This window comes from Zootoca vivipara, chromosome 12 (assembly GCF_965207765.1).
Source record: "Zootoca vivipara chromosome 12, rZooViv2.hap1.1, whole genome shotgun sequence".
Classification (NCBI taxonomy): domain Eukaryota; kingdom Metazoa; phylum Chordata; class Lepidosauria; order Squamata; family Lacertidae; genus Zootoca; species Zootoca vivipara.
Window position 1 is genome coordinate 30,922,573 of NC_142595.1, and position 22,282 is coordinate 30,944,854.

A 22,282-nucleotide genomic window follows, 5' to 3' on the forward strand; every position below is an offset into this window, starting at 1 on the left:
AGGTCCTTGTCAGTTGTTTTAGGAGGGAACTTTAGGAGGGAACTTTAGGAGGGAACTTTGAATTATGTTTGATACATTGTTTGAGCCAGCCTCTATAAAAGCAGGCCGGCTCAGCAATGCAGTTCAGTTCTGTTCTGGCTTCCGAATAAAGAGCTCCTTGAAGAACTGCTGTGTTGTCTACCCACTATTTAATAATACCAGTGTGTGCTTGTCTATAAGTATGTGTTTTACCCATAGTGAATTGAGCGGAACAGAAGGTGAGAGGTGGCAGGGTGCCAAATTCTGGGTTCACGCAGGGTGCTGCCAAAATGTGAAAGATCGAAGTCTGCCCATGGGTCAAGGAAGGGCTTCTTTCAGAGCAGCCTGTGATTGCCTGCCTCCTTTACAGCAGGTGGGCCTGTGCCTTCCCAAAACTTGGCATTTTAACAATTCTAAAATTATTAGTTTTATTCAAATTACAGTAATCAAATAATAGAATTTACAACATTTATGCAGTCACTGAAATTTACTTCCCCTATTTATACGTGCTTACAAGGAACAACTAGGCTTTGAATCATTTATATTTTTTAAATTACATTTTATTAAGTTTCAACATTTTTAACATATACAGTCAAAACACAGTTTCATCTTTTATTTTTGTTTATGCACACACACACACCCATTTTCCATTGAATTGTTGTTTCTCTCCTGCTGCTGCACTCTATCTTCTACCTAACAAATCATAACCAAAATATTATAATCTAATCTATTATATTTCTAATCTAACCTAAACATTTTGTCTTTTGTCTCCCATTCTAATATTAATTTATACATTTTTGAAATACATTTTTTTCTTTTTCCTTCAAGTAAAACCTTTTCAAAATCATAACTTCATTTTTAAAACACATTTTTAAATTACTCATTAATATTAACACCAATCCATTCCCCATTCTCGGATTTCTTCAAACTTTTTCAATCTGCATACGTTTCCAGAAAAATACAGTGTGTCTATATATCTGCCCCAATTCTCGATCATATTAAGTTTATTTTGTGTACTAGTTGCTACAGGGCGTAGCCATAAAAGTGTTTCCCTTCCAAGTAGATCTTGGTATTTTGTCCACACTCCATATGCTTTGAATCATTACTACTTCTTAGATGGGGGAACATGATGGAATTCATTGATGCCATTGGGTCTACTCTGTTTCTCTCATTTTTTGGCACCTGGATTAATACCACTATCCTGGCTAAACTAAAGGGTTGCACTAATTCTGAGCCACAATCACTCTTCCAAATTCAATGGAAGAATCCTTAGTGGAGAACTATCTAGGTCTGCAGTCACAGATCCTGTGGAGAAGAAGGGATAAAGCTCCCCAGAACCAAGTGTTTTATAAGTGTGCAGTTTCCTTTGACTGGAGACATCATAAAAAGATAAGCTTCCAGCTGATATATCTAGGAATATTCCTAATTTTTTAAGCTTTCCGTTCACTTTCAGGCGGGTCCATTGCTCTGTCCGAGCCCAATAATCTTTCCCATCATCACATCCTATGACCCAGTAGCCATTCTCAGGAGACAGGGTGATCTCCCCCTTTCTAGAAGCTTTTGCAGAGGCAACTCCCAAGTCCCAGGTTTTCTTCTGACCAATCTCCACTTCCCAGTAATATTTGCCTTCTAAAAATCCACGTTTTGCCAGAATGAATGTGTGGGAGTCAAACCGCTCCTCGCAGTCAGAAACCTTAGAAACAGTTCCTGTGTTCCAAACACTTTTGCCATCTTCAGACACTTTTAGCTTTGGGTGAGCTGTCCTGGGGTCCAAGATCACATCGACTGCAACAAAAAGAAAGACCTTGATTCAAAGGCACAGACTTAAAAGAAAATGAGAAATTGTTAGCATATTAATTCAGTAAGGCGGTCTGTGGGAATCTCTCTTTTAAGTCACCAGTCTGTGGACCGCATCCTCATCTGTCTGCCAGACAGCTACATATTCCTGCCTTGCAGGGAGTTGGACTAGCTGATCCTCAGGGTCGCTTGCAACTCTTCAATTCTATTATTCTTTGATATGATGACCGATACAAATTTCTATCCAAGCTTACTGCATTGCATGATTCGCCCGCTCTCTACAAGAATGTGATTCTTCTATATTCCGCAGCATATCTCCTTATGCTTTATCCATCTGCAACATGTTTAATGTGCTAAGCACATTCAGATTCATTTATTATTACGGTCGAGGACCAGCTCTTAGAAGTAAAATAAAATAAGAATAAAATAAAAATAAAACGGATCCCTTTGAAAAACAGTTTCCGGGAGCATAACGTATAAAAGTTGCTTTGAACAAGAATTAAAAGAAAATTATTAATTATATAACAGTGCTAAAAGTTTAACCCTTAAAATAGTGGCTGCAGAAAGCTGAGCCTAGCTCGCTCGGGGTGCCATTGAGGAAAAAATCAGACGGGCTGGGAAGAAAGTCTGTGTCTGCATATTTGGGCACAGAATCTGGCGACCGCCCTGGTTGTTTTCGGGTCTTTGCCTAGCAAGAGCAGGTTGTATAATTGCTTTTCCAGGAGGCTTGCTAAGCTCCCCGGTATGGGGTCCAGGATCTCCCTGCTAAGCACATTGTATTCTGGACACATTAAAGGTGTTCATCCTCACTTTTGCATGTGCTTACCTGTCAATCCATTTCCACATCAATCTACCCTTCCTGTATGCCTATTGTATAAACATATTGCATAAAGTCTTTCTCCTCAAAATGTGCATTTAAAAATGTTCCTGCTTTTCTTAACCCAAACAGCATTAGTTACTGTGTTTCTCCAAAAATAAGACACCGTCTTATATTTATTTTTCCTCAAAAAAAAACACACTGTGGCTTATTTTCAGGGGATGCCTTTTTATTATTAAGTGTGGTACAGTTCAACCTAGAAGGTTAAACTGCCTATCACTATGGCTTATTTTTGTTGGGCAAAATACGCACCAACCGAGTGGCAACAGCGGCAGGGTCGACGAAATAACAAAGTCGTCTTCAGTATCTTTGCTTGCTTTTATTTACAATTATATACAACACACTCCTCTACTCCATTCCTCTCATTTCTCAATACATCACCATCACCACACCCACGAACCATTTGCTTAAATACAGAATTCAAAATAGTCAATTACCCAATCACATTACAGTAAGCAAACTCTAACTTCAATTATTCAAATTAGCAAAAGCTCACAGGTGTGCTATCATTCAGAACAAGGTTACAAACACACATCTCTGTGTAGCACCATTGACCACATCAGTCTTAAAGGAAAAACCTAACAACCCCCTGCTGGTCAATGATGCGTAGCAGTAACATTTAGCATTTTCTGTGTATGTTTAAGATGCGTAGCTGTTGGCAAAGCTTTTGTGAAAATATCTGCTATTTGCTCTATTCCAGCTACATATTCAAAAGTAATAATTTTTTCATTAATCATTTGTTTTGCAAACTCCAAACATAATTGTAACGTTCTGGTACGTTGGGTATTGCCTTCTGATGTCAAAATGGCTATTCCACTTTGGGAATCAATGTGCACAGGTATTGGTGATTTTACTTTTATTTTTAGGTCTGCAAACAACTGCAAAAACCATTCAATGTCTTTGATGGCTTCAGAACATGCGCAAAGTTCACTTTCTGTGGTTGACATACAAATTATATGCTGTCTGCGCGTTCTCCATTCAAATGGACATTCATTGTATCTATAAACAAAACCGGACACACTTTTATCTTTGGAAAGGTTCAGATGCATGAGATGCGTCACAAAAAATATTGAACCCTGTATCATTATGCGCCTTAAAATGTAATCTGCAATGCAGTGTATTTTTAAGATACAGCACCACTCTTTTCAACGCTCGAAAACACTGCTTGGTTGGATTCTCCACAAATGTGGAAAGAAAGTTAAAACTGAAAGATATGTCTGGTCTGGACACGCGCTGAATAAAGTTCAGCTTTCCTAATATCGACCTGTAAAGTGTTTTGTCATGAAAAGGTGTATCCTCTTTAGTAAAAGTAAATCCACATGTTAATGGGGTTTCTTTTCCTTTTGCGTTCTCCAAATTTAGCACTTCTATTAAATCTTTAATTTTTGCAGTTTGATGTACAGCAAAAGAACCATCTGCAGCCCTGTCTATTTGCATGGACAGGTAATTCTTGACTTTCCCCAAATCTTTTACATCAAAACATTTACAAAGTTGAGAAATAAACAACTGGTATTCCTTTAAATGTTTACATGAAAATAATAAATCATCAACATAAACGGCCAATTTGACAACAGAATTATCACATTGTCTGGTAAAAATGCAATTATCAGCTTTCCCCTGCGCAAACCCAAATTCAATCAAGGTTTGTTTTAAAGTTTCGTGCCAATTCCTGCCACTTTGATGCAGGCCATACAGAGATTTGTTTAATTTACAAACTACCCCAGGTGTAGCATCTACACCATCCGGAACTTTCATGTATATGTGTTCATGCAAATCAGCATTAAGATAAGCTGTGGAAATATCACAATGGTACAATTCGCACCCATTTTTAACAGCGTCTAGCATCATCAATTTTATACTTTCATACTTCACACTTGGAGAAAACACATTCTCATAATCAATGCCTTCCAATTGTTGGTAACCCCTTGCTACTAACCTAGCTTTATATCTCATTACTTTATTTTTATCATTAAGTTTTACTTTGAACACCCATCTTGAATCTATGACTCGCATATCAGGTGTTTGCTTCACAAAAGTCCAGGTGTTATTTTGCTTTAGAGATGCAAGCTCAGAGTCTATCGCTTTTTTCCATTGTTGAGCTTGTGACTTTGGCATGGTTTGTATCTCTTTAAAACTTTTTGGTTCAAAATTAACTTGGTTACAATATACATTGTTTGCAACTTCTTCTATTTCCTCATCAACAGTAGCAATATTTCTACGTTTAAACAACTGCTCCTGTCGTTTCTGCCTCTGTAGCTGTTGTTCATTGATGTAACGCTGAGGTGGTTTAGTTATTCTACTGGAGCGTCTAAGCTCTGGTAAACTTTTAAATTTACTTCTGAAACTTCAGACATATGGCTAGTAGAGGGCTTTGGACTTAAAGTATGGTCTGAGTTGTCCATTGCCTCTTGTTCCCCTTTAAACTCATATTCTCCAATCTCTGACTGATTACTGTCAGGATCGGTATCAACTGGCTGCTCGTTAGCATCAGCTGTACTCTTTGGGGATATTTCTTTAAGACCATCATCATCTTGAAACTCAGCTACACCATCCCAGTGTACTGATGGTATAATGCTACGGGTAAGGTGAAACTTTTTTGTGTCTAGTAAATAAATGCGATAATTCCCTTGTTGATATCCCATAAATTTACCCGGGATACCTCTTTCCTGCAGCTTCCCTTTAGCTGGGTAATGCATCATAACATCACTGCCCCAAACGCACAAATACTTTAGATTGGGACGCTTTCCAAAAAGCATTTCATAAGGTGTTACTGTTAATGCAGAATGATAAGATCGATTCTTTACATGCGTGTAACAGCTCAAACATTCAGCCCAGAAGCTATCAGGAAGTTGAGCATCATGAAGCATTGTTTTTATCCCAGATTGTAGGTTTTTGTTAACAACCTCAGCAATCCCATTCTGCCAGGGACTCCTAGGTGATGACACTTGGCGTACTGTCCCCTGCGCATTTAGGAACTCTTCAAAATCCTGCGACATAAATTCACCTCCAAGATCAGAGTACAGATTTTGTATATTTTTACCAAAATGAGTCTTAACCCAGTTGCAAGCACACATTTCTAGTGCTTGAGACTTCTTAGAGATTGCATATGTCCAAATATATCTGGTTTTCTGGTCCACAAGTGTTAGCCAGAATCGGGACCCTCCAAGAGATTCTGGCAATGGTCCTACTAGATCACAGTGAACCCTTTCAAAAGGCTCTGCTACTTCTCTCATAGTGCTTTTGCCCTTTCGTGCCACCTTAATTTTATGTTTGCAGCATGACAGGCAGTTCATGTAAAATTTACACGGTTTAATCTCTAGACCATGCACTATATCTCGTGTTTTCAAAACATCTGCGAAGTTTTTATGAAAAAGTTTGCGGTGAGCTTCATGTAAGCAGTTTTTATGTGGCTGGCAATTTGCTAACCCCTGCCTGCTCCTATTGGCTACACCACAACAGCTATCGCTTCCTCCTGAGGAGGAGTGAAACTTGAGCCTGTAAAGCCCATGAGTCTGTTTTGCAAAGAGAACCTGCTTATTGGCCCGATAAAACCGGCACATTTTTTCAGTAAATTTAGCTCTGACACCTTGACGTGCAAACTGATAAACCGATAATAAGTTACCACACAATTCAGGGCAATAAACAACATCTGATATAGTAATATTCAAAATATGCAGTTTTATAGTCCCCTTCCCAAGTGAGGGCAAAACTATTCCATTCGCTAAATGCACATTTCCAGTCTCTGGTGTGTAATTTATGGAGAGACTGCGATTGCTGCACAAGTGCTGCGATGCGCCACTATTGATGATGAAAAAGTCCCAATTACCTCTTTTAACCTCACAAGGCTGTGGTTCTGCAAAGAATGCTTGTGGCTCGGGTCGACTACCTCGCTGTGGTCGCTGTGAAGGCTTCCACGCCTGAGTGGCTGTGTGTCCCTTTTGCTACCTAGAGGAAGTCTTTTTACTCTTTGCTCTGCATTCTGAAGCAAAATGCCCCCAAAGGCCACAGGCAAAACATTTCTTGTTGGCTCTTAAAGCTACAACATCCCTATTGTCATTTGAATTCACATTCTCCTCTTTAGGAACCGGCATAACAGAGGCGTCTCGCCTGTCCAGCTCCGCCATCAGTTTCGCAGTCACGCCTTCAATACTCAGCTGGTCAGGAGGGACCAAAGCGAGCTGGCTTGCGACTGCATCATACTCTTTGTTTAATGAGCAGAGGATTATAAAACAAAATTGATTATCAGGAACCACAACGTCTCTTCTCAAAAGCTCCAACCTGATTTCCTGTAAATGTCTCAGATGAGCTGCCAAGTCACCGCCAGGTTGCAGCTTTGCCTGATAAAGCTGGCGGTAAAAAGCCAAGGCTGACGCGGACTCTTTTCTCAAATGGACTGCAGCCAAACTCTCCCACATTTCTTTAGCCGACGTTTTATCTCTGATATATACAACTTGCTGGTTGGACACTGCCATGTTTATAAAAGCTTTGGCTTTGTTATCCCCCCGTATCCATTCAGGGGTGAGTGGCTGAGGAGGGGTGTCTGTGGCGTAGTTAAACAGGTCCTTACATTCGAGTAATCCTCTCATTCTAAAGGACCAAAGACTATAATTACCATCAGTTAGTTGAGGAGAGGTAAGCGCCATCATCCATCCTGGATATACTTCCGGCTCCTTTTCGACTGGCAGATAGCTCAGCTTCACAGCCCTCTTAGCAAGCAGTTCAAACACCCATGCGCAGTTCCTGGGCCCATAACCGGATGTTGGGCAAAATACGCACCAACCGAGTGGCAACAGCGGCAGGGTCGACGAAATAACAAAGTCGTCTTCAGTATCTTTGCTTGCTTTATTTACAATTATATACAACACACTCCTCTACTCCATTCCTCTCATTTCTCAATACATCACCATCACCACACCCATGAACCATTTGCTTAAATACAGAATTCAAAATAGTCAATTACCCAATCACATTACAGTAAGCAAACTCTAACTTCAATTATTCAAATTAGCAAAAGCTCACAGGTGTGCTATCATTCAGAATAAGGTTACAAACACACATCTCTGTGTAGCACCATTGACCACATCAGTCGTAAAGGAAAAACCTAAAAATTTTTGGGGTATGGCTTATTTTCGGAGAAACACGGTAAGTACAGTGGTACCTCTGGATGCAAACGGGATCCATTCCGGAGCCCCATACGCAACTGGAGCAGTACGCAACCTGAAGCGCCGAATCTGCGCATGCTCGCTGCGCGATTCGGCACTTCTGCACTTGCACATGTGTCATTTGGCGCATCTGCGCATGTGCAAATCGCCGAACCCGGAAGTAACCCGTTCCAGCACTTCCGGGTTTGGCGCGTTCGTAACCCATGATGTATGCAATCTGCAGCAAACATAACCAGAGGTATGACTGTAAACCAGTCCAGTAGGTATGGATCTGGACTACAACTCCCATCAGCCCCAAACAGTATGACCAAAAGCCAGGGGTGATGGGATTTGCAGTCTAGCAACTTCTGGCAGCACACAGGTTGAGCTACCCATTGTAGGATGATTTGAAGAAGCCCAATATCCATTCTGCACATAATTTTGCATCCTTCTCACCTCTGTAGAAGCGGGCATCTGAGAATTCTGTGAATAAAAGAATGAACATAAAGGTTTCATTGGCAAGCATGTGATGAGTACTTTTACCAGTGCTTTTTTCTTTAAAAATGTTTGGGGTACTCTCATTTTGACTCAAAAAATCAACATTTTATAGTTCAAATCGGGGGAAATAAATACAGTAAATGGATTCACAAAATGTTTAGGGGTATGTGTAGTACCCCTGCGCCCCCTAGGAAAAAAGCACTGACTTTTACTAATTCTCCAACCTACAAAACAGGCACAATTTATTTTTTTGCTCAGTTAAAATATTTCTCCTCTACCCTTCCATGGATCCTAAGGCAGTATACAAAGGGGTGAATAAAGGGTGGATGGATTTAATAAACCATCCTTTGTCAAAAGACCACAATCAAAACAATTATTATAATAAATATTTCATAAAAATATATTCTAAAAGCATAAGTTAGTACCTACTCATGTCAGGCACAACTATAAAGCATAACATAATATATTTCTAAAATGAGGGAAATGCAGCACTCACAGCTTTTTCAAAACTCTGCACAGATACGAAATGAAATTTAGCAACTGCTCAAATCCCCTTATGTCCAAAACTGATGAAAATTTGAGAATACAAAAGCTTGAAGTGTGTCTCCTCTTTGGACATGCCCTTTTTGGTTAATGCCTGGACTAAGTGCAAAGAAAACGGTGGAATGAAGTGGTTGTGGCATGTGTGGTATTTTTATGATTCAGGAATATTTATTTTCGCAACAGATATCGTATACAAAATGTTAGACTACTTGCCTTTTTCGATCTTCAAGATTTCTGCAAAAGAAAATTTGCATGGCTTACAAATGAAGAACCTCAATCAAATGAAAAAGAAAATCAAATTCCAAAAAAATCAGTTTATACTGTAATGTCTTCGCTTATCAAGTTGTCTAGAATTGGTAACAAAGACTTGTACCCAAAGGACCTCCTCCACTGATGAAAGTCTTATTCTGTTAAATGTTTAATTTATGTTTTAAAATTTGCATATTGTATATTTTATTGCTGTAAGATGTTTTGATACCTCTATAGGATATGCATTTTATAATAAATAAATATAATACCCGTTCCATCCATCAGAGAAAGAGAACCTTTGGTTCAGCTTGAGTCAAAATGAAGGGGAGGAGGGTAAAGGGGAAAATATTTTAAGTGGGTGAATTGCTTGCATCGGTGATTTTTTCTTAAGTCTTCAGTGTCAAAAGCGCCTCTTTTCTCTTTTCAAATTTATAGAGACAGAGAGCACTACTACCGGTAGCTGCCCTGTTAAGACCAAGTATGGTTCCTTGGCAATGACACAACATTCACTGCACAGATCAAAACCAATCTAGACACATGATGCCCCTATTTTCATCAGAGAAATGTTAAAGGGTATGATATAGTTCTGGGGCAGACCCAAGCTGCTCAGCAAACATACAGAGGATGGTAAAATGGCAGAAGCCACTTGGATTCCGCATGTTCCAAAACTGAAAGATTTTGCAAGGCTTACCATTCACTGCCTTTAATTCATCTGCAAAAGAAGCCGGGGGGTGAGAGAAAAAGAAAGAATTATATTTCCTTTCCGATTTATAGAGACAGCGAGCACTACTAGCTGCCATTTCTCCTCAGCAGGTTATGACAATATCACTATGTCAGATCCAAGTATAGCTGCTTGGCAATGACACAGCATTTGTTGTACAGAACCAACCAATCTATACACATGATGCCCCTATTTTCATCACAGAAGTGTTAAAGGGTATGATATAGTTCTGGGGCATGTTCAAAGTTCTAGCAGACCCAAGCTGCTCAGTAAACATATATGGAATGGCAAAATGGAGGAATTCACTTGGATTCTGCATGTTCAAAAACAGAAAGATTTTGCAAGACTTACCATTCTCTTCTATTAATTCACCTGCAAAAGAGTCAGGGGGTTAGAGAAAAAGAATTACATTTCCTTTCCGATTTATAGAGACAGCGAGCACTACTAGCTGCCATTTCTCCTCAGCTGGTTATGACAATATCACTATGTCAGATCCAAGTATAGCTGCTTGGCAATGACACTGCATTTGTTGTACAGAACCAAACTAAATTAGACACGTAGTTCTGGGGCATGCACAAACTCCAGCAGACCCAAGCTATTCCCCCCACACCTCCCAGCACATAGGATGGCAAAATGGAGAAAGTCATTTGGATTTGCATGTTCTTCAAACCTGAAAGATTTTGCAAGACTGCAAGATTTTGCACTAAAAGCAATACTGTACAGTACAATGTGAGTACTGGGAGCCATTCAAAATCAGGGTGCCTGTGACACATCAGTATTATGGAAAGACACTTTGGTGGAACACATATAAAAACTGTTCTGAAAATGTTTTTTTTTAAGTGTTTTTAAAAATACATTGAATTTTCCATAAGGCTCACCATTGCTATCTATTGTCACATTGTATATTGCAAGTAAAACGTTTGATTAGCAGCCCGGGCCGCTAGACAGCTGATGTCTGAGCCCTATGGCTCCGCTGCCGCCTCCTCTCCTTCAACCCGCGGGAATCCCCTCAGCCACTGCCTGCCGAGCCGCTGTCGCCTACAGGAGCAGCGGTGGTGGGAGCGGCTCCCAAGGGGCCTCCTCTACATCTGGTGCCTGCTGCCCCACCACCACCACTCCTGGGGCACAGGCAGCGGCATGGCAACCGCCTCCTGCTCCTCGGGCCGCTGGGAGCACAGCGGGGAACAAGTGGCGCACTGCAGGACCCGGAATTCACCGCTCACGCTTGTTTTCTCCGGTGCGGATAGCGGCCGCTGGGCCACACGGCCTCTGTGTTGGGGAGGTTGCGGGAGCTGGCTGGGGCGGAGAGGGGTCAACGGCGTGACCTGGGCTGGCAGCGGGACACCGCGCAGCAGGTGAGGGGCAGCGGGAAACCTGGGCTGGTGGCACTGGGGACCCTAAGCCAGGGCGAGAGAGAGCAACTTGGGGAAAGGGAGGGGGCGCCAGAGGGACCTTTGCGCCACGGCGCTAGATTTGCTTAAGATGGCCCTGTTAGCAGCTGTATAGCTGAGTCCTTTATCTGAATGGGGAATTGATTTTAAATGTTTTTTCTTCTTTTATTACTAAACTGAGACAGTGTGTTGGGGGACAGGAAGTTCTTCTGTATTTTCTCCTTACATTGTTCATTATGGAAATAATAAATATTTTTTATAAGAAACCAATGTCCCTGGGCATGTCAGGTCTTGATGGTATTTCATAAATATTTTAGATATTTTCATGCAAACCCCACCACCACCTTAGCCTCTCATATATAACATGCAAAATTTCCCGGCGGAGAGGTACATCCTCAAAACCCAGTACTCTGAGAAGGTCTAGCTATATTGAATTCAGTGTGCCTGGAGGCAGGAGCCCCACACACTCTGTAGCCATACTTTTAAAAAAGAAGAGAAGAAGAGGAGGAGGAGGAGTCCCCTGAAATACTGAAATATCATGAAGCACAATATTAGAGTAACTCAAGCAGGAAACTCACCTTCAGACCCACCATATTGTGAAATCTTGCGTTTCTCTGGAAAAACAAGAATACAAATACAGATAGGTATTATTACTCCATTTTTTAAAGCAGGTGTTTTACACAGGAGCATCCTGGGAGCCTAAGTGCAGAAGAGGAAAGAGAGCAGCATTTCTCCCAAAGTGGTCTAGAAAGGACAGGTAGACCTCCTATTCCTCCCCTCAGACGTGTCCCAGCCTGGCTCAAAATGAGGAGTGTGCAGCTGCACAGGCACAAGCCCTCAGTCAGCCTGGACTTGGGAATTCATAAAGCTGAAGAGAACAAACCAGCCTGTGGTTTGCTTGTCTTCAGCATGGAGCAAAATCAAGAGAGGCAGTTCAGCCAGGAGGATAATATGTCCTGTGCTGTACACCATCCAATTCCCTCCACAAAAGTTCCTTTCATTGGCAAGGGGAAATTCCCTCATTGCCACTAAAATGCCTGAGAGGAATTGGGTTCAGAAGGTGTACTGTGATGCACAACGTTGGTCTGGGGAGATTGGATCAGGTGCATCTGAATCATTGCCTGCTCGCCTCCAGCCCCCAGCCTCCGGCCCCCTTCCTAACCACAACATTTAACATTTAATAACATTTAAATTACCCTAAGACAATAATGCAAAGATTTAGTTGCCAGCACCAAAAATCTACTATGCGGATATATGTAAAGCAGTAGAAGGGGACGACAGAGGACGAGATGGTTGGACAGTGTTCTCGAGGCTACAAACATGAGTTTGACCAAACTGCGGGAGGCAGTGCAAGACAGGAGTGCCTGGCGTGCTGTGGTCCATGGGGTCACGAAGAGTCGGACACAACTAAACGACTAAAGAACAACAACCTGTAAAGCATAAAATAGCCCAAAATAGGCTCGGCACATTCAGTTAAAAATGAAATAGAGAGAATTAGAACAGGTCCAGGTCTAGGACACACTACCCTGTCAGGGTAGCCCTGAGTTTCAGAGCCTGCACTATGAAGATTGCCACCCCACGTGAAATTTGGGGATTTGCATCCACAAGAAGTGATTTCAAACAGTCTTCCTTAGATGTAATGGTGGACGGGATCAAGAGGAGGAGCTTAGATCTTATTGGCTCATAAATGGGGCAGTAGAAAAAGAAATGTAGGAAGTCATTCATTGTGCATGGGCATAGGCGCTGAGTAATAGGGGTCTTAGAGTAAATCCCCTGCAGGAAGGCCGTGGGTATAGAATGGAAACGGGCCATAGTAAACGCTCTTCTCAAACTGGGCTCCGTCCGGTCTATCAAGTAGTTGGCAAGTGATCTTACCACTTTCACTTTAGGAAACCACATAGAGAAGCGGGCTGTGGTGGACCGTGCTCGGTCCATGGCCTTGTCCCTTGTAAGAATCCAGGCCCGGATTTTATGTTGGTCCCAGGATGACAGCGTGTCGAATTCTGGGAGGGAGTAGCGTGTAATAATAGTCTCCATGCCCTTAGACCATATGTTGCTATGGGAACAAGTTAAAAAGGCTTGCCTGGCTAATAGGGAACCTGGGGCATTTATTAATTTACAATAAAAACTGATAATTCTAATGTGGGCTCTCGCAACAATGGAGGGGAGGCCCAGTTCTGTTCTTAACTGTGCAGCAACCGAGCCCTTGGGGAGACCCAGTATCTTTGCAAATACTCTTTGCAAATGAGTTTTGTAGAATCTCCAGCCGTTGTAGTATTTTTAAATTCCACCCTCAAATTTCAAATGTTATTACGCCAGCAATATCACCTTGAATTATGCTTTGTTGCTTGTCTCTGGCATTTTGTATTGTTTTATTTTGCTATGGCTGTATGCTAACGCAGTAAAGGTTTTTGAACTAACCACAACAATTCCTCTGCCTTTCTTTCAGGACTAATCCTCCTTCCCCTATACACTTCCTTCTAATGGTACTTCCTTTTCAAATCTGAATGGACGTTTGCATGCACAGCTTTGTTTTAACTTTAATCACTGTACAGTTGTGCTGGTTTTCAGTGCTTTAAAGCATAAATGTAAATACATAAATATCCAGAAGCACATCATTACATTAACTCAAGCAGGAACCTCACCTGGTATTATTCTTCTGCTTTCTATATCGTCTCTACTTTGTGAATTCTTACATTTGTCTGGAAAAGGAACACAGAAAGGCAATGCATGTTTATGGGTGAAATGGGCTCTATGTTTTCCATTATTAATACAGGATGAGAAGGTAGCAGGAAAATGGTTGGCATGGCAAATTAAGAAAAGGAAATCTCAGAATACAATAAAAAAATAGAATTGAAGAAAAAGAAATAGAAAACCCGAAAGAGATAAGAAAAGGCTTGGTTGAATTTTACAGACAATTGTATAAAACATCTAGAAAGGAAAACATAGGAAAAATGGAAGAATCTTTAAAAAAGAAAGACGTGCAACGGATTCTGACAGATAAGAAAGACTGAGTGAATGAACCAATAGGAGAAGAAGAAATTCTGAAAGCAATTAAAAACCTAAAAAGTGGAAAGGCACCGGGACCGGATGGATTTACTGCAAAATATTATTTAAAAAATTGAGTTACACCCTACTGGTACCTTTCAAATAAGTAAAGAACTATATATTAAGAAAAGGAGAATTGCCAGAGACATGGAAAGAAGCATATATTACATGAATACCCAAACCAGATTCAGATCCTTTACAAGTTAAAAATTATAGGCCGATCTCATTATTAAATAATGATTATAAAATATTTGCTAGCATCCTTGCAAATAGGTTAAAGAATATATTAAATGAAGTAATTCACGAAGACCAAGCAGGCTTTCTTCCAGGCAGACAGATGAAGGATAATATAAGAAATGTTGTAAACATTATTGAATATCTGACTGCCAGGAATGAAGCAGCATTGATCTTTGTAGATGCACAAAAGGCCTTCAATAATATATCTTGGGAATGTATGTTTAAAAGCTTGGAGTTAATGGACTTAGGACAATGGTTTAGAAGAACTATAAAGGCCATATATTCTGAACAAAAGGCGAAACTCATAGTGAATAATGTTTTGACTGAAAATATTGAAATTGCTAAAGGTACAAGACAAGGGTGTCCATTGTCACCATTATTCATATTGGTACTCGAAGTCCTCCTGAAGACAATAAGGAAAACAGAAGAAGTTAAAAGAATTGCAGTTGGAAGAAAGGAACATAAAGTTAAAGCCTTTACCGATGACTTGGTACTGACAATAGAAGAACCGTTAGTCAGTGCTAAGAAAGCATTAGAGAAAATTGAAGAATTTGGACAAGTACGGTAGCAGGTTTTAAATTAAATAGAAAAAATACAAAAATGTTAGTTAAAAATATGGATAAAGAAATGGTAGATATGATGCAACAACAAATAAATATAGAGGTGGTTAAAAAAATTAAATATTTAGGAATTTGGTTAACTTCAAAGAATATAAACTTGTTTCAAGATAATTATATAACGGTGTGGAATAAAATAAGGAGAGAATTGGAAGTGTGGGAAAGAATGAAATTATCACTCCTGGGTAGGATATCTGTAATTAAAATGAATGTGATACCAAAGATGTTGTTTTTGTTTCAATCAATTCCAATAATCAAGGGGGCAGGTATATTTAAAGATTGGCAAAGGATAATTTCAAGATATATCTGGCAAGGGAGGAAACCGAGATTTAAATTTACACTATTAACAGACTGTAAAGAAAGAGGTGGTTTTGCCCTGCCGGACTGGAAGTTGCATTATGAAGCAGGAATGGATGTTATTGGGGGGAAAGATTTATTATATTTAGAAGGTCATGATAACAGATTTGTGTGGCACGCGTATTTATGGTATGATAAAATCAAGGTACATAAAGGATTTGGAAACCACATATTCCGAAAGTCTCTCTATGAAGTATGTGATAGGTACAAAAATATATTAGAAAGGAAAACAGCCTGGTGGTTATCACCGTTAGAAGCTATGAGTGTTAAGAAAATAAATATGAATAAAAATTGGGTAACATATGAAATGTGTCACGGTCTGGCCGGCGGGAGGTAGCAGTCCCGACTCAGGATGTCAGGACCAGAGGCAAGATGGCAGAGTGGAAGCAGGAATGGGAGTCCAGGTGGCGTGGGGCTGCAGGTCAAGCAGCAGGAAATCGCAGAGTCGAAGAACTGAAGGTCAGGAAGCAGGGTGTCACAAAGGTGAAGGTCTGAAGGTCGAGGAGCAAGGAGTCATGCAGGCGAAGGTCTGAAGGTCGAGGAGCAAGGCGTCAGCAAGGTGAAGGTCCAAGGGCCGAGGAGCAAGGCATCGGAAAGCGAAGGTCCAAGGGTCGTTAAGCAAGGCGCCGGCAAGGTGAAGGTCCAAGAGTCGAGGAGCAAGGCGAAGGATCAAGGAACAGGAGGCCAAATGCAACAAGGCAGGGATCGCATTGCTGTGGCAAAGAGCTGAAGGGAAATGCTGAGCTTTTATCCCTCCCAGCTCTTGCCACCAGGTGCAGTGAGTTATCAAGTGGCCTCACCTGAGTGGCCACTCCTTGCTTCTCCAGCACAAGCTGAGGCAGGCCCCAGTCCTGCAAAGCACTACAGGCCCCAGAGCCTGACTCCTGCCCATACTCCTGATAAAATGTTACTCAAAAATGATGGCAATAAATGGAAATTAAAACCATACAAAGAGGTGAAAGGATTTTTTAATGACTGGTTGCACTATTACGAAATTAATGAGATGTTTAAGGATGATATGAAGAAAAATGGATTTGGAAATATCAAATCAAAATTTGAAATGGAAATATTGAATAACAAATATAAAACATTGTCAACAATGTATAAAATATTGCTGGAATGGCATCTGAAAGATGAAGAGGTAAAGTTGGTAATGATTCATTGGGCTAAAGATTTTGGGTATAATATAAAGTTAGGAGACTGGGAAAATTATGGAAAGGAGGAATAAAATTTACAGCATGTAATGCCTTAAGAGAAAATGTGATGAAAATGATGTATTGATGGTACATTACACCGGTGAAGTTAGCCAAACTCTATAAGGTAGATAATAAATGCTGAAAATGTAAGGAAAAAGAAGGTACCTTTTATCATATGTGGTGGGAATGTAAGAAGTGAAATGCTCCTGGGATACAATATATAATGAAAATAAGAAAATATTGAAATATACATATATTAAAAAACCGGAAGCTTTTCTGCTGGGAGTTGGAGGTACAGGCATTAACAGACAAGATACCAAGCTTTTCCTATACACAACAACCGCAACAAGAATTTTATTAGCACAGAAGTGGAAATGAGGAATTACCGACAAAGGAAGAATGGCAACTGAAGTTAATGGAGTATGCGGAACTGGCTAAAATGACGGGAAGAATCCGAGAACAGCAGGACCAGAAGTTCATCAAGGACTGGACTAAGTTTGTAAATTATTTGAAAGACAATTGTAGTCAATCAAACACGTTGGTAGGATTGCAAGAAACTTTGTAAGGAAAGGTATAAAAATCACTGCAGAGAAGAATAAGAAAATACCTGTATGATGTTTTGATGTTTCTGATTTGAAAGCAATGATTAAGTAGTGAAAATGCAGAAAATTGAAATGAAAGATATAAAATCATAAGGACGGTTTGAAGGAAGTCATGGCCCTTAAAAGCCAAAATGAATAATATAAGAGGAGAAATTGTAATGGAAAGCATTATTGTAAAATTAATAAAAAAGATATGGCAAAAAAGAGAAGGTAGCTATTATGATGCTATATTTTTAAGAGTGTGTGCCACCTCTGAGAATCCTGGTAGTCTAAATGCAGAAGAGCAAAGCGTGGCACGTTTCTCCAAAAGTGGTAAAGAAAAGACAGGTTGGCCATCCAATTCCTCCCCTCAGCCTTCGCCCAACCTGCCTCAAAATAAATAGCCAAGGATGAGGGTTGTGCAGATGCATAGGCACAAGCCCTTAGTCAGCCTGGACTTGGTGTTCATAAAGCTGAAGAGAACAAACAGGCCTGTAGTTTGGCTGTCTTCAGCATGGCGCTGAACTGGGAGAGGCAATTCAGCCTGGGGGATATGTGGACTGTAGGTGAAAGGGAGGGGCAACAAGGCGAAGTGGGACTGAGCCACAAAGCTCCTTTAGGGAGAATCAGAAACAAATACCAAAGAGGGGGCATCAGATACTTATTTGTAAATGAAACTGAGTGGGGGCTTACAATATTTTGCAAAACCGGGTCCTTCAAAGTATGAGTCATTGATACATTTTTAAAATCATAGAAACAATGGATGACACAAATACACCTAAAACAAAAGCGTTTCCTTATTTTCATCAAAGACTGCTATTCATTCATTTTGCTGCACAGATTCAGCCAAATTTGAGATGCATTTTATCAAACACCTTTACAAAAACATGTGGCAATGAGAGCAAGAAAAAATATGACTGCAAGCAGTGTCCAGGAAACAGAGTTCCAGTTCCAGGCAGGGCAATCTGAGGTAGGGTTTCCTGCAAAACAGAAATGTCAAAGAAGTCAAAATAAAATAATAATAATAATAATAATAATAATAATAATAATTTATACCCCGTCCATCTGGCTGGGTTTCCCCAGCCACTCTGGGTGGCTCCCTACAGAATATTAAAAACACGATAAAGAAGGTAGTAAATGAATTACATCTTTCTAGACTTTATTGCCCCATATTTTTATTTTCAGTGTATCCTACATTGTTATATGGGGCAGTTAACACAGCATAACGGCTTCGCCCAAGCAGAAGCCAATTTCTTTGCTGAGGACTAAGCATGCTCATCCCAATAGATTTTACCATGTCTCACATTATGGAACATTGCATGTTTAAATATGTGGACTATGGCTAAGGACAGGCTCACTTTCTCTTAGTTTCTCATTTCTCTAATCTTCCCTTTAGCCTATTTTCTCATCAGTTCGTTTTGGACAGCTGGAGATATATAGATAGGTAATCAGCACAAATATTTGTGCAGTTTCTTGTGCATTTTTCCTAATACACATATTTTTCCTTACAATAGTTGGCCTAATATAATCTATTTTTGTACATTAATCTCCCTAATGTAAATATTTTTGTATTTACTTTCCCTAATATACGTTTTAATATGCAACTTGTAACTTACATTATTTATTTAATCACTTCAAATACTATTTAATATACAGTGGTACCTCTAGTTGCGAACACAATCCGTTCCGGGGTGACATTCGCACCCCTAAAAGTCCGCAACTAGAGCAGCTCTTCTGCGCAAGCGCAGAGCACGATAGAGCACTTCTACGCATGTGAAACCCGGAAGTATACACAACATTCGCAAACCAAAAATCTGCAACATGAAGTGAACACAACTAGAGGTATGACTGTAATTTTACATATACAGTACCATAAGCTGTGCTCCCCCTGCCACTCCCCCCACACAGGACAGAGTAATCATCATTACCTGAAGCAGAGAGACTTAAGGTACTGGTATTTAGAAATGGTCTTTCATTATGTGATGCCCTTAAACCTCCAGATGGAGCTTCAGAAAACAAAGAAAAAAATAGAAAATGAGTGAATTCTTCATCACCAATAGAAACCTTTAAAATCCTGCTACAACACCTTGTGGTACAAAATGGGCTTTGCATGCAGTCAGCTCCAGGTTCAATTCCTTGTACTTCAAGTCGTTCAAAATGTGGGAAGGCGCTGTCAGAATAGGTGCCTTGCGGCCCCTTGTGATATGTGGACTCCATACAAGTTGCAGAGCAGTCTTGTGATGTATTGTGGGCCTATCTTATTGCAGTGGTTGGCATTGATTTCAGTTGCTGTGGCCAGCAGTTGTAGACAGTTTTGTTTTATCTGTCTGTTGACCTGAGCTCCAGATCCTTGCCCTCTTCACTAATTCTAACTTGCTGTGGGAAAAGTCTTGCCATAGACATTTCTTTACAGTTCTTTCCAGGCTGTGTTCTTCATAAATTCTCACCCCCCAAAAAGTTCAAAATGACTTTTTTTTTAATTCTGTAAATAATGCAGCCATGTAAAAATAATCCAGAATGTGCTCTAGATCAAGGAATTCAAAACAGTTTGTCCTTGAGTCCCTGAGGGAGTCCCTTTGCAGTTCCTGAAGGTTGGGAAGGAGGTGGGCAGTCCTGTTCCCTCCCCTCATAATCTAGACCAGGCATCCCCAAACTGCGGCCCTCCACATGTTTTGGGCTACAACTACCATGATCCCTAGCTAACAGGACCAGTGGTCGAGGAAAATGGGAATTGTAGTCCAAAACATCTGGAGGGCCGAAGTTTGGAGATGCCTGATCTAGACTGTGATATGAAACACTGCAGCTGCTTTTTGTTCAGATGAAATGAGACCTGTATAAGCACATGTTTTGGATATGCATATGTGAATAATGTCATTTGTATTTTGTCTCTTAATGACTTCAACAGGGAGTCACAAATAAACACATTTTTATAGGAAGAAGAAGAGGAAGAGGAAGAGGAAGAGGAAGAAGAAGAAGAAGAAGAAGAAGAAGAAGAAGAAGAAGAAGTTGTTTAAAGTTCCTGGTGTGTTTTAATGAGATTTAAAGTTGATCCTGAACTACAAAAAGGTATCGATTTAGTTGCTTGGATTCCCTCAGCATCTGTAATAGGAGCATAGCCCCAAAGCAGGCACTTGTTTCCTGATTCTGGTAACCTGATATATACAAGTAAGGGTTCCTTGATGAGAATTATGGGAGGTGGGGGAAAGGCCCATTTATTTGTAGGAATGCATCTGCTATGAAGCAATAGGAGCCTCAAGCACACCTGGCTCATAGCCTGCATTTAAGTACTTTACCAAATCTATGACGATACAACATTTTTCTAGTGTTTCTCTGAACCTTTTACCTAATAAAGGGATTGGTGTTCCCAGGATAACAGCACAGAAGGAAGCAGAAATTATACATTCCACGAGAGCCATGTCTCTTGTTCCTCTTCAGACTGTTCTGATCTAAAATAACAGCAACAATGCCAGCAAAATTAAATATGTGCCAATAACATGAAATTGCTTTCTGTTACATTCGTGCGAATGCAAAAACAGCCCACCTGATTCAAAATTAAGGAAGAGCACTATCTGCCTTTCTACCTAGCTGTTTCAGAGGGATCAAAATGTTCTGGAACTGACCTTTTACTGAGGATGAACTGCCAGGCCCGGCTCGCCCATTGACTCTAGTGGCGCAATGCACCACGGCGCCTGGGCGATCAGGGGGCGCTGAGGGGTGCTGAGGGGCACCCCAGCAAGTGGGGGAGCTTCGCGGCAGCCTCCCTTTTCCCTCCACCAGCCGCAAAGCGAGACCAGGGAGGGAAGCGAGCGGAACAGGGGCACTAGTACCCTGTTCCGCTCTGCAGCACCAGGGTCATCCCTCACCCCGAAGCTGCGTTTCATTGGTAGAGGTGACGGCACATGGCAGCACCTCTACCAATGAAATGCACCACCCCGTTGGTGGGAAGGAACCCAGCGTGGCCCGGCCTGCCCAGGCACCCCGCTCCGCTGGGAGAAGGGATGAAGGCCCCCTCCCCCACTCAATCCGGCAGCATCGGACAGGCAGGCGGCCTCTGGTAACGCCTGGTAAGAGTTTTCCTTTTTTTTAAGAGTGGGGGGGGTGCCCGAGGGATCCCTGCACCAGGGTGCCCGATGACCTTAAGACGGCCCTGTGAACTGCTATAAGAAAGGTGGAGAAAGCTTTTTTAATATAAAATCATCATCTCAATCATCTCCATCTTTTAAGAAAATGGTATAAGCAAAAATAAGACAAACACAACCCATTTTACAAACAAGAGGTCACTCACGCAAATAGTGCAACAAGGCTGGTGCACACTTCTGATTACTCTGCACCCTGACCCAGTGCACTCCCACAGCTGGTGTGAAAAGCTGTATACATGAAACATTAACCACAATATAGATCTACCCTGAACTTCCTTATGAAATGCTGCATTTTGATGTTGTTTCCCTCAGACCAACTTCAAACTGAAATGAGAAAAAGAATAACATAGCTGCATTTTAAGCCAGTGATGCATATACAGCCAGAGTATGTAACCATAAGCACATTTAACCATTTCCCCAATAGAATTATAATACAATCTATTACCTTGACAAGTGCTAAAAATGTATCTTGCATTTTTCATGCAGGGTGTTCTTATTGAGACCATGATTTTTTCAGTCCCAGAAACTACCAGGAGAGCGAAAGTTCAATCAATGACACAATTTAATATACAAGGGTGTGTGAACTAACTTGCATATAATGGGAGGGAGACAAAGAAACAGGTCATAATCCAAAAATATTTCATGAACTGCTCACCGCCCCCCCCCCTTTTAAACAATATATCACCCATTTTCATATTATTTGGGGAGAGAAAACAAGGAAAATGTACCTTTTCCTGAGCATTAGAAGTAATCCCAAAGTTCAGTCCCCAACTACTGAAATGAGAATTGCATTTGACATGCATTTTTTGTGGCACAAATGAAAGTGAGAGTAGAGAAATCATAAAGCACATATTTGTCTTGAACATTGACCA

At 40.8% G+C, this 22,282-nt stretch overlaps 1 protein-coding gene across 10 annotated transcripts; it reads right to left on the reverse strand.

Annotated features, from left to right (window-relative positions):
- Positions 1-522: 522 nt before the first annotated feature.
- LOC118095083 (butyrophilin subfamily 3 member A1-like) lies at positions 523-22,274 on the reverse strand. Of its 10 annotated transcripts, none has more exons than XM_088656433.1 (13): positions 22,139-22,270; positions 21,856-21,936; positions 21,676-21,734; positions 20,615-20,717; positions 19,200-19,277; positions 18,147-18,251; positions 13,881-13,937; positions 11,814-11,849; positions 10,196-10,216; positions 9,815-9,835; positions 9,088-9,108; positions 8,290-8,316; positions 523-1,803 (listed from the first exon to the last, which is right to left on the reverse strand). In XM_088656433.1, exons 4-13 carry the CDS (start codon positions 20,685-20,687, stop codon positions 1,259-1,261), a joined length of 984 nt encoding a protein of 327 aa, XP_088512559.1. In that variant the 5' UTR covers positions 20,688-20,717; positions 21,676-21,734; positions 21,856-21,936; positions 22,139-22,270; the 3' UTR covers positions 523-1,258. The 10 variants fall into 10 exon arrangements, with proteins under 10 accessions (XP_088512559.1, XP_088512556.1, XP_034991930.1 ...); XM_088656430.1 differs by having other exon boundaries at positions 21,557-21,734; XM_035136039.3 differs by lacking the exon at positions 21,676-21,734.
- Positions 22,275-22,282: the final 8 nt, after the last annotated feature.